This window comes from Aplidium turbinatum, chromosome 7, assembly GCF_918807975.1.
Source record: "Aplidium turbinatum chromosome 7, kaAplTurb1.1, whole genome shotgun sequence".
Classification (NCBI taxonomy): domain Eukaryota; kingdom Metazoa; phylum Chordata; class Ascidiacea; order Aplousobranchia; family Polyclinidae; genus Aplidium; species Aplidium turbinatum.
The window spans coordinates 32,332,168-32,343,712 of record NC_137478.1 but is presented as its reverse complement, the minus strand read 5'-3'; the positions used below and the strand labels follow the sequence as shown (position 1 = coordinate 32,343,712).

The 11,545-nt window shown below is 38.3% G+C and overlaps 1 protein-coding gene across 1 annotated transcript; it reads left to right on the top strand.

The window, feature by feature from the left end:
* The first annotated feature begins 6,536 nt into the window (after nucleotides 1-6,536).
* Nucleotides 6,537-8,851, top strand: LOC145774600 (uncharacterized). Its single transcript, XM_082585872.1, has one exon. It carries the CDS (start codon nucleotides 6,572-6,574, stop codon nucleotides 7,301-7,303), a length of 732 nt encoding a protein of 243 aa, XP_082441998.1. The 5' UTR covers nucleotides 6,537-6,571; the 3' UTR covers nucleotides 7,304-8,851.
* Nucleotides 8,852-11,545: the final 2,694 nt, after the last annotated feature.

The following is an 11,545-nucleotide window of genomic DNA, read 5'->3' as shown; positions in this document are numbered from 1 at the left end:
TGTTATGTCGTGGTATTGCCTTCAGCCAGTGCTTTCTCTGTTCATTATCCTTGGGTAAGAGATACACTGAAAATTGTTCCTTTCCATCGTAGCCAGATCTGCATCCTGTAACACAACACTTGCTGCCCATTATCACATTAGGGCTAGCTGTGCCTCTAAACTACAACTGCAGTGCCTAGTTTTTAATTCGTTGTTATTAAGCATATTTAGCTCCCTGAATAACAAAAGCACTTTGCGTGACAGCTAAACACCTCGCTTGAACCACCCGCCCTCCAGTTATCTACTGAAATCCCTATTCATAGTGAACCCCCATCCCTACTATGAATCCCTAACCAGAGCCAGTGGCCTTGATTACAAAAGTTTATGTAAATTTTAGATCCAAACCGAATCCGGTTTTTATCTAAAAACAAGATTCAGAGTTCCGATCCGAGTCCGGTAAAAAACAGTACTGTAAGTTCTGTATCCTATTCCTATCCGGCTGTTCCTAACTTCCTGTGCGGCTGTGCAGTGGGCTACCCGCTACACCTCTGCCGCAGGCTTGCCAGATTGGCCTTTTTACGGCCAACTTTGTCAAATTTGGCCTTTTTTGAAGTGGTTTGGCCGACAAATTTTTGTTTGGCTTTTTTTGGCCTTTTTTAAATTTCTTGATTGCCACAATCATTTTGTTTAGATTTTCTATGTAAACTGCAAGAAAAAATACTCAGGCAATAGGTGTGCTAGAGAGTAGAGAGAGGCACGTTGGCAGCCCACTGTGGTGCCATGACATAAAAAATGATAGCAAATAGGACCGTAACAGGTTCTATTTGATATAATAACAAAAAAAAAACTATATATATTGTTGCAGTTTAAAATATTAGCACTTTTGTCTTATACGGTACCGTACTGTACTTTGGTAGGTCTGTACTTCAGCTAAACTTTTATATGAGATGCCGCTTAAAAAGTGGAAGACCAGTTATGACAGTGGCCATAGCCAGTAGCCACGATTTTTGACTTGGAGGCCAGGATTATGAAAAAAGGGCACTTTTGTAGCCATGATTTTTGCCTGGGGGTCCCGGATTAGGAAAAAAGGGCACTTTTGTAGCTGAAAGGCCAATTTTTTTTTAAGTTTTAAAATAAAGCGATAATGTTCATCATCTATCATAGTGGTTCTTAAACTTTTTCAAAAAAATTTGCTGAACGGTCCCCTTGCGATTTTTTCAACGACTCACGGTCCATCAAAAACTTAGGAAGTGGCTATTTTTACACAATGAAGTGTTGCCAGAGTTAGGATTAAAGTCAAGAAGGGTTAAGGTAAGGGCTAGAGTTAGGAATAAGTTTATGGTTTTGATCTTTGCCCAGGACTAAAAAAAAATCCAAATACAAGTTTTTGTTTTCAACAACTTTAAACTTTGCTCAAATTAGGGCAGAATTCCTTATCTGGCAACACTATTGAGGCTATTCTTACACTATATAGTGTAAATATAGCCACAGCCAAAAACTTAAGGCAAATTAGCGCAAAAGCGGTAAATAATAATTTACCGGTATTTGTTACATGCACTTAAAAATGCACACGTCAATAAAATGAGTGCACCTGCTTGGGTGTTATCAGTTCTATGTTAGGTTCCGTTTGATTCAATATGATCTTGATATTATGCATTACATCCAACATATTTGAGCTACTATGTAGCCTATCAATGGGACATTGACTTCTGTATCTTTAACACCACCTGCGATAAAATGTTTTCCAATAGCTCAGATATTCTCCTACTCACAGTGTCGTTTGACAGAACACTTGCTTCAGCTTTTGAGCTTCAGATTCCCCCAAAACGTTTGATACAATAATTTGGCAACAAGGCAAGATCAGTTGTTCTCCGATGGTGTGAGGCTTTTGAGCGATAGCTATTTTTCTTGCAACTTTGTAGGATGCCCTTAACCCTGCAGTATTTTTCTTCTATCGATGACTAGTGCTATTAAATCTTGACCTATATAACTAAACTATTAGCTTGCCGTTTAAAAAAAACTTCATCTTTGTTTTGATAATCTGGATGATGTGTTGCCAAATGTCTTTTCAGCTTGCTAGGATTTAGAGCAGAACTTGCTAAAACTTTACAGCATAGCACGCACTGCGGCTTTTCTTCTCCTTCAGAATGTATCATGTGCAGCGAAACTAAATTGAACATAGGAATGATTGAATCTTAATTTTTTTCGAAGCTGAGCCATTTTTACTTTTTGTACTCAATTTTAAGTTAAAAATTCAATTAGTAAAGTTAAAAAGTTATTAATTTTTTGGCTAATTTGACTAAGGCTAATAAAGCTAAAAGTTCGGAAAGGCATTCAATTCAAAACTTATTAATAATAATAATGGTGTTGCAAGCACAGCAGTGCTTTTTCACCTTCATAACTTACATAGCAATATTAAATAAATAAAAAAACGAAATAGAATACCAACAAGGAAGTCATAAACAAGAGACAAAATACCAAGAAAAACGAGTCAATACTAACTAGAGCATACACATCTTATAAAGGCACAGCATAACACTAAAAATCAAAGAAAAAACACCTTAAATCAGTAAAAGTACCATAACCACTAACCACTAACCAGCCTTAATCAACTTTGCCTAACTCCTTTTTAGTCAAGTATATATATTTCATAATTCTGTTCTTGATCTGGTAAACACGAGTGTTGTTGGAGTATGTCACCACTATGCACTCCTTGATGTCACAAAGCCGATAGAAACGAAACAAAGGCTATCACAATGAAACAAAAGGCCAGGCTTAAAAAACTGTGTGCAGGGATGCCAAGCCAGCTTATTGAAATATATATATCTTTTAACTTTAGTTTGGAAAATAAGTTGCCTGAAAATTTTTACTTTCCACAAATTTTGTTTTTCTTCGGGATTGTGTTAATGTTTTTGGAAGGTGCTTTGCGGTCCCATAAAATTATCTCGCGGACCCCAAAAGGACCGCGGACCCCAGTTTGAGAACCACTGATCTATCAGCTCATTATCGAGTAATGTTACAAGTGTCAGTATATAAATAACAATTGCACGGAAGGGCATCATGCTATGTTATAATGATGTCACCGACTGTGATACAGAATTTTGTGTCGTGAATATTATTTTGAGGCAAAAATGAAAAATTATAATTAGGCTAAAAGTGAATAGCAGAAATTGTTACCGTATATTGCAAAATGTGCAGTAGTTTACATGACCTCAAAAGGGCGCCATTGCTCCCCTGCCCTCCATTCTCAAACTCCCGGTTTCAGCACCCCTGGCCATAGGTATAATTCCAATTGAAAGCTGCAGGTAGACCGGAAAATGCTTATTGCAGGCTTTGTCACATTACTATAGCATCAAAAGGGAGTAATCTTTTGAGTCATAAAAAATCCGAGAAGCACAAAAAAAAAAACCAAGATGTTTTGCAGATGCTGGGTGTGAGTGGCTTATAATGTAGGTTTGTTCGTTCTGCAAGTGATCTAATAACTTTTGTACATATAATTTTACCAAAAAATCTTTGCTGATGATGTTACTGAATCTTTTCTTGTGCATGTTTGCAAATCTTTGATGATATATATGTGATAATTACTGTCTTCAAACTGGGTTATTTGCCTGACAAATACTGTTACAATGCTTATTTTATCTTGTTTGAGTTTGTCTTTTTTTTAACTATGTGGCCTGAAGTTGGCCGTTTTAGCAAACTTCAATCTGGCAATCCTGCTCTGCCGTCGGCCACTCGGCCTGCATCAGTGGTCCAAAACCTCTGCAACATAGCCTTAGGGAAGGGAGGGAGGCGGTCGCTCCCCCACTGAAAAAATGTTTTGACATCTCACCAGTTTGGAAACGTTCAAATATTACATAACGCCTTCGAAGAGGAGGGGAGTTTATGCAAAACGTTACGTTAGCGTCACATCGGGGGGGAGGGAGTTCAAGCAAAACGTTACGTAATATTTGAACGTTCCCTTTACAAATTTTTTATAATGTATGACTATGAGATACATTGGTATTTTCCAATGAATGTAAAATGAAATGCATTATCATTCATTTCGGAAACTATTGTGTGTGCCCATGTGGTATTGCAATTTGGGCAGAATGGTAAGTTTTGAATTAACATTTGCAAAAAGTAAATGTAAAAGAGCACGATTGGTGAGCAGTGGTAAGCTTATTTACTGGCATGTAAGCTATACGCAGAGGTGGGCAGTAGCGCGCTACTTTTGTAGCGGCGCTACTTTTTTGGTAAAAGTAGCGGTAGCGGCGCTACTTTTTAGTTGGAATAGCGGCTGCAGTAGCAGCGCTATTTTTTTTCCAAAGTAGCGGTAGCGGGAGAGGCACTACTTTTGTTCAGTCGCACTCCCGCTACCCGCTACTTTTTAAATTAAATTGAAAAAATGCTTGTTTTTTTTGCAATACTGGCGTGGTCAAGCAGCTATATAATCGGCTTGGTTGCAAAGTTTCGGTCTTTTCTAGCTGACGTCAACTTCTTCGGCGAATATCTCCGTGTGATGAAGCCTATCTGCCAGGCTTTAGACATTCTCCAGGGCGAGTCCAAGGCATATTACGGAGTCTTGCTTCCAACTATCACAATTTGCGGGAAGAAGTTGACCGAGATCAGTGATCTTGTGACCTGTGAGGAGTTGAAAGTGAAAGTCCTTGAAGGGGTGAAGAAACGATTCAACCAGTGCTTCAACAACATGAAATGCGTTATGACATCATGTCTTCATCCCTCCTTCAAGACGTCGTGGCTACAATTTTTGCACTACGTTTCCATGGACGATGCTGACGCACTGCGAGAAAAAGTTAAGACAGGTGTAATTCGACTGTTGCGGGAGACATCAAGCCAGGTTGATACCGAGAAGAGTGACACCAACATCAGTCAAGACTCCAAGGATGTATTTTTTGGAGTGTTTGCGCCATCCCGTGAAACGTCGGTGCAGAAGGAAGCAGCAATTGTGGACGCCTTTTTTCGGACATGAGCAAGTCCTTGAGCTTTTCGAATACCGAGTTAAAACATCTGTTCATTAAATACAACACCCCCATTCCTTCCAGTGCTGCGGTGGAGAGACTTTTCTCTGTTGGAAAAGATGTGCTGGACTTAGGGTCCAAAAAAGCGGGTAGGACTTGGTGACTCTCATTTTGAAATGCTCGTGTTTTTGAAAGATGCGTAACAATAAATTTCCCTTAGAATGTGTTTTCTATAACAAGGTTAAAATGACAGCGTAAACGAATGATGACATTTGTTTTCAAGGTCATTTTTGTGTCACTAGGGACTTGAGTGTTTCCTAGTGTCATTTTAGACAAAAGTAGCGGAAGAAGTAGCGGTAGCGCGCGCTACTTTGGCCCGAGTATCGGTAGCGGGTAGCGCGCTACTTTTGTAAATTGGTAGCGGTAGCGCGCGCTACTTTGGCCCAAGTAGCGGTAGCGGGTAGCGCGCTACTTTAAAAGTAGCGGGTGCCCACCTCTGGCTATACGGTATGATACATTTTTTCAGGGGTAGCCTAGGATTCAAAAGCCTGCTGGGTAAGGCACTGGTAACCGGATGCAACCTATTTCGTTCCTGAACAGTTTTTAACCCTATTTTTCCCTCTGAAATCGGGGGTAAAGGGTTCTGATGATGAAATAAGTTGAATCCTTGGCTTAAACGGTCAACCTAGTTCGTACCCTGAAAAGATCCAGAGAAAAAAATAGAAAAAGCCGAAGTCGCTGATCGCAGTTTCCACAAACATTTTAAAATTTTCCCTCTGAAAAGATCGGAACATTTTTCTGCAGTTTTGCAGTTTTCGCTAACCCTAACCTTAACCCTTTTAAAATGTTTGCGGAAACTGCAATCAGCAACTTTGGCAAACTTTTAGGATCATTACCAGAAATTTTAAAATGTTTGCGGAAAAACGGAAACTGCAATCAGCGACTTCAGGTTTGTTCTATTTTTGTCTTTCGATCTTATCAGTTTGTTTGTTTGAGGAAACAGTATAGGGATCGCCAACTCGGCTAGATATCTGACAAGTGGAGTGTAAATATGTTGCCAGATATATATTTTTTAAATTTTTTAAAAAATATCTCATTTTGACATTTTTAAAATAGCAGTTGCCCAAAACTTACCTGTAAATAAACGGACAAGCTTTGGGTGAGCATTACTCATTAAAAATACCAAAATTAGTTTTTCTAAAAATTTAAAAAATATTTGGCAACACGTTTACACTCCGCTTGTCAGATATCGAGCCGAGTTAGTCATCCCTATACTATGGGATACTATACGGAAACTTCGATCAGCGACTTCGGCCCTTTTTTTTAATTTTTTCTCTCGATCTTTTCCTAACCCTAACCCTTTTAAAATGTTTGCAGAAACTGCAATCAGCGACTTCTGCTTTGTTCTATTTTTTTCTATCGATCTTTTCAGTTTGTTTGTTTGCGGAAACTCCAAACAGCGCCTTCGCTTTTTTGAATTTTTTTAACAAAGCGGAACGATTACAACAAAAAGCATCCAAATTCAATAGCAAATAATTTTTAATATATATGTATATGTTGATTGTTGAAATGTTGTTTTTAGCACAGCAGTACATTTAGGTTTAAATCATTTTTTTGTGAAATATTTAACAAATATGGACAAAATCAAAGGAAGAATAACTAAACTTCGTGACGATCTTGCTCAGAAGGAAGATGAAGTTGATGAGTTGAATCAGAAACTAAAACGTGAAGAAGAAATACGGCAAAGCTTGGAAGCTGACAACCGAAGTTTACAGAATCGACTACGTTCAGTAGAAGAGGACTTAGACAAAGTGGAGGAAAACTTAAAGCAGGCGACATACTCACTTGAGAGTGCCCAAGAGGAATGTGAGGAAAAAGAAAGAGAGTTAAAGAAATTAGGAAACTCGGAACAAATGACAACAGACAAACTTGATAGTCAAGTCGAAGAGCTGAAAATAGCAAAAGACATTGCAGAAGAAGCTGATCGAAAATATGATGAGATTTCACGTCGTTTGGTAATGATGGATGCCGAGCTTGAGAAGGCTGAAGAACGTGCAGAGTTGTCTGAAAGAGAAAACAAGAAATTGAATACCGAAATTAATGAATTGAGCAGTGCAGTTAAATCATATCAAGCGAAGGAATCTGAGTATTCTTTAAAAGAAGATTATGATCATGATCAGATACGACAACTAACGCAACGCTTCACTGAAAGTGAAACTGCAAGAGAAGCAGCAGAGAAAGAAGTTCAGAAGTTAATGAAAACCTGCGATCATTTGGATGACGAAATTGACATTCTTAAAGAAGAACGCAACAAGTTGAAAATGGAATTGCAGGATACATTGGCTGAAATGGAACAATTAATTTAATACTTAAGTAATTGTTGGTTTAGATTTTCTAAAAAGGAATTGCCTGACTAAATTGACAAATTTAACTCCATTGTTGAAATGTTCTTTGACCAAGTGACCAACATTTTTGATAAATCTTCATCAGGTCAATCGACATGTTGCGTATTTTTGTAACTTCACACCATATGTCGATACTCAGCACCTTAGGGGTTTCTTATCTGTGACTTTTATTGTGCACTAACACTCACAAGCTTTTTTTTAATCAATTCAGTCACGTTGTCGGTTTTGTACCTTAATTTATTTGATTGCAATGTTTGAAAAGTGCATTGGTCAGCTAAGAGGTACGAATATCAGCAAACGACTTTTAACAGTGGGTCTGAATTAGAGTAAAGTCCTTGCTAAAAATGTTTTCATTAGAAGAAATTTGTTAATGACAAAGTTTCTCATTAAACTTAATTCAGTTTGTTCTGCAACATTATAATTTGTACAATGACATTGTTTCTTGTTAATTGCCTGAAACGTAATATCAAAGTTTTATTAATTAAATCATAATTTCATATTATCATTGTTATCCAGTGTTGTTAAATCTATTACCCATTTTCCTTGCCAGTCTTTTTGATTCAATGTGATTTCCCCTTTTGTGTGAAATGGCCTGGTATAGTGGTATACTCACAATCACATTCCTCCATTGTTCACCGTCTTCTGCATCTCCAACCCTGCACATGTCTCCTACCACTTCATTTCTTTCTCAAGGTCTGTTATCATCCACTTCAAAAACTACCACCCCCGCTGTGTTCTTGTAGTATTAATCGAAGATGACTGTGCTTTTTTTTGTTATTTTTTAATCTGTGCAAATATTCTTCAACACGTACATTCCAAGAGTGACGTCATTGATTCAAACTTTCTGTTGTCAATAACTTGAGTTTGATTTCCAAAATTAACTTATGTTTCTGTAATCTGTATGTCTGTGTGTCAAATCACTACAGACATACTGTATATATATCAAATGCGGATGTACTATTAATGTTAAATTCATTTCAACTTACGTTCTTCTACGAACATAGTCTATCAGAGTGGTAGTACAGTAGTTCCTGCTTATTAAGCCCAATTTGGCCCGGTCAGAAAATGTTTCCCATTCATTCCTTAGAAAATGTCCCCGCTTGTTAAGCCCAAAATTACCCGGTCCCGAAGTGGGTTTAATAAGCGGGAACTACGGTACTGTATTTGTCGCTACTTCGGTTTCTAATTTGCTATCATAAACCATTCTAAAACAATCTTGTCATTTAAAGTCCCAGCTTATAAAATATCATCTTTTGCTTTTCTTATGTGCCTTTTTTGTGAATTACTAAACTGGGTGCTGTTTTGTAACCAATCGTTCATATATACTGTAAACCATTAATCGAATTTCATAATTGTTTGTAAATGTTGCTACTATGTAAGTAAAGTCTACTAATTTTGTGTTGTTAACTCTGTTGGTGTGTTTACCAACGTTTCGAAGCGCAATGTTTCAGGCATCATGATAATGAAATTGGCTATTCCTTCAAATCAACACCACTGTTTCGGTTTTAGGTGCTGTGATGTATAGTTGGCTTGGTAATTTGATGAGACGTGGCTTACTTCTGTAATTTCCATACTTTTCACACATGCAAGATTGGTAGAGATGTGTTAGCGTATGTGCTGAGTTAACAAGTGAGTTGAAAGTTCATTCCTTCTTGTGATTTACTGCATTTCTCGTTCAATCCGTATGTGTTCTATACGACTGCGCTGACACGTCTTTCTAAAGCGTTGAGATCTTCATATATCTGCGGTGGGTACAACGCTATGTAAGCAACCGCGTTATTATTATTTCCATTTCGGTGTACCGACTTAACGTCTCCTGTTCCTATTGCCAGGGCCAACAAATGTGTACTTTGTCTGATGTCATTTTCCCATGCCACCCGGTCCAGAGACTCGACCGAAACCAAATCTTCCAACAGCAAATTTTCTGTCTAGCCAAGAGGTTCCCAAATTATGGGTCGTGACCCCGAACCGGAAAACAAATCGTAATTTCAGGGTCGACAAATAAATTTAAAGTGGGAATACAGGAGTTAGTTTCCACTGAAAACTGCCCACCGAGGAGTCGCATGTGAATTTGTGACTATAAATGGGATTTAACTTTAAAGGCATAAACTAAAGGAAAATTTCAAACCGGAATTAAGCATTAAAATGAGTAAACTGAACATTCAAGAATACATTTCAAAAACAATTACCCAAAAAAATTTGTTTTCAATGGCGCTGGCAAGGCCCAAAGTCCAGTGTTTCATTTATTTTCATTTTTTTCAAAATGACCAAAACGTGCAAACAAACACAGCTCGAGAATACGTCATAAAGTCCAGCAATAACAAAAGCCACGTTACCACATCTGATGTTTTGAGCAAAATGTCTGCTGTTTTGATGTTGAAATGTGCTGTTTTGATGTACATACATACATAGCCTACAGTCAAATCGCCTGCAGTAACAATTATTGCGAGATCGGTTGATTGCTAGACTTTATGACGTAGACTTTATGACGTTCTTTACAGTCGCACGCTTCGTTGCTCAGGCCAATCTCGTTTTGAAAGCTCTGACAAAAGCATGCGCACAATGGTGGTCAGACCGCAATGGGGCAAAATTTTATTGAAAATCGTTTTATGGTAGCATGTTAAACACAAAGAACGTGGAAAATCGCCAAGTCAGGTTTTTCCTTTAGTACCCCTTTAAAAAATGCGACTAAGATGTTCCAGATTTAAAAATAATTTCATTTGCAGTAATTCTTCACCGAAAAATTTTCTTGACGTGATGCTGATAACTCTGACGATTGACTTCCACTCCACGATACTTGCGCTGGAAATGTTGGAGATTTTACACGACCATCTTGAGGTAATGTTTGATTATTAGTTTGTTTTTGAAATCAAGGAATGTCTGCGATACTTGTCACTCGCGCGCCGAACACGTTTTTTATCAAAATGTTGTTAACGATCGCGTTCTTGAGCTGTCAGGCCGGACGAGCGCCTTCCTACCACGCTCTATTCACGATATATTAATGTTAATTAACGCTCTATTAATGTTACAACAATCACAACTGAACTTTTGCAGGGCCCTCGACTATATTGACGACAAAGGATCAAAATTGCTGAAGCTGATAGATGACGTAGTTGCATTTTTTGAAATGAAGAAAAGTGAACGCAATCGCTGCATGGAACATCAGTCATTGTTGATGCAACGTGGCAAAACGCTTCTATGCCAGTTACTAAGAGTTGCTCGACAATGCTGGATAGAAGAACACCTTCTTTCTCAAATCTTCGTTCATATTAGTTTTCTTTCAAACTTTGTGATCAACATCTTTTTGCTTTATCTTTAGTCTAAATCAGGGGTCACCAAACTTTTTTTTCTGAGGGCCGGGCCCGGATTGCTGCGAGATTAACAGCTGCGGGCCGGATGCAAATTGCGAAAAGATATACAATTATTTAGAATCTCCATTGACTTGAATTGAGCACCATAAATAACAAAGTCTAGATTATTACAACGAAGATATTACTCTTTCAGAACAGCAACACTTTCGTTACATATCAGGCAACTAGCTGTACCATTATTGGCTTCCACAAAAAATACTGTTCTTCCTATTTTTCTTTAAACACCCGACACTTAGAATCTACTTTTCTTTTTTTTAGTACTCATTTTAAAGAGTAAAGTATGCAACACAACCTAAAAGTTACTTATTTAGCACTGGTACTGTCCAAATCTTTCTGCTTATGATGTCTAGTCTGGCTGGTATGATTTGCCTAAACAGAGATATCGCACTGATGAAACATTGGTGTTTTGAACAACAAAGTTTGTGATATCATAAGAAGAAACAATATGGAAAAATCATTAGCAGGTTACGTGTAGCTCAACAGCAACGTCAGTCCTTTACAAAAAGTTTGGTAACTTTTTTCCTTAACAGTTGTAGTGCAGCTGTTATTTCCGCAGCACGTAGCGGGCCGGATGAAATCAGCCCGCGGGCCGTAGTTTGGTGACCCCTAGAAATCTAAAATATCCAGTTGTCGTCGTATCCAGGCTTACACCTGGTGGTTGAAGATTTAGATTAAGTGGACGGGAAGGCAAGGAAGCCAATCATTGCGTCCACCTTCAGGCATGCCTTTAAGTGTCTTTTCAAAGACACAGCTGCATGCTCATGAGCGGTGTCGAACCGGCGCCCTTTCGATTGCCGTTCCGGCGGCGCTCTCACCACTCGGCTATGCAGCC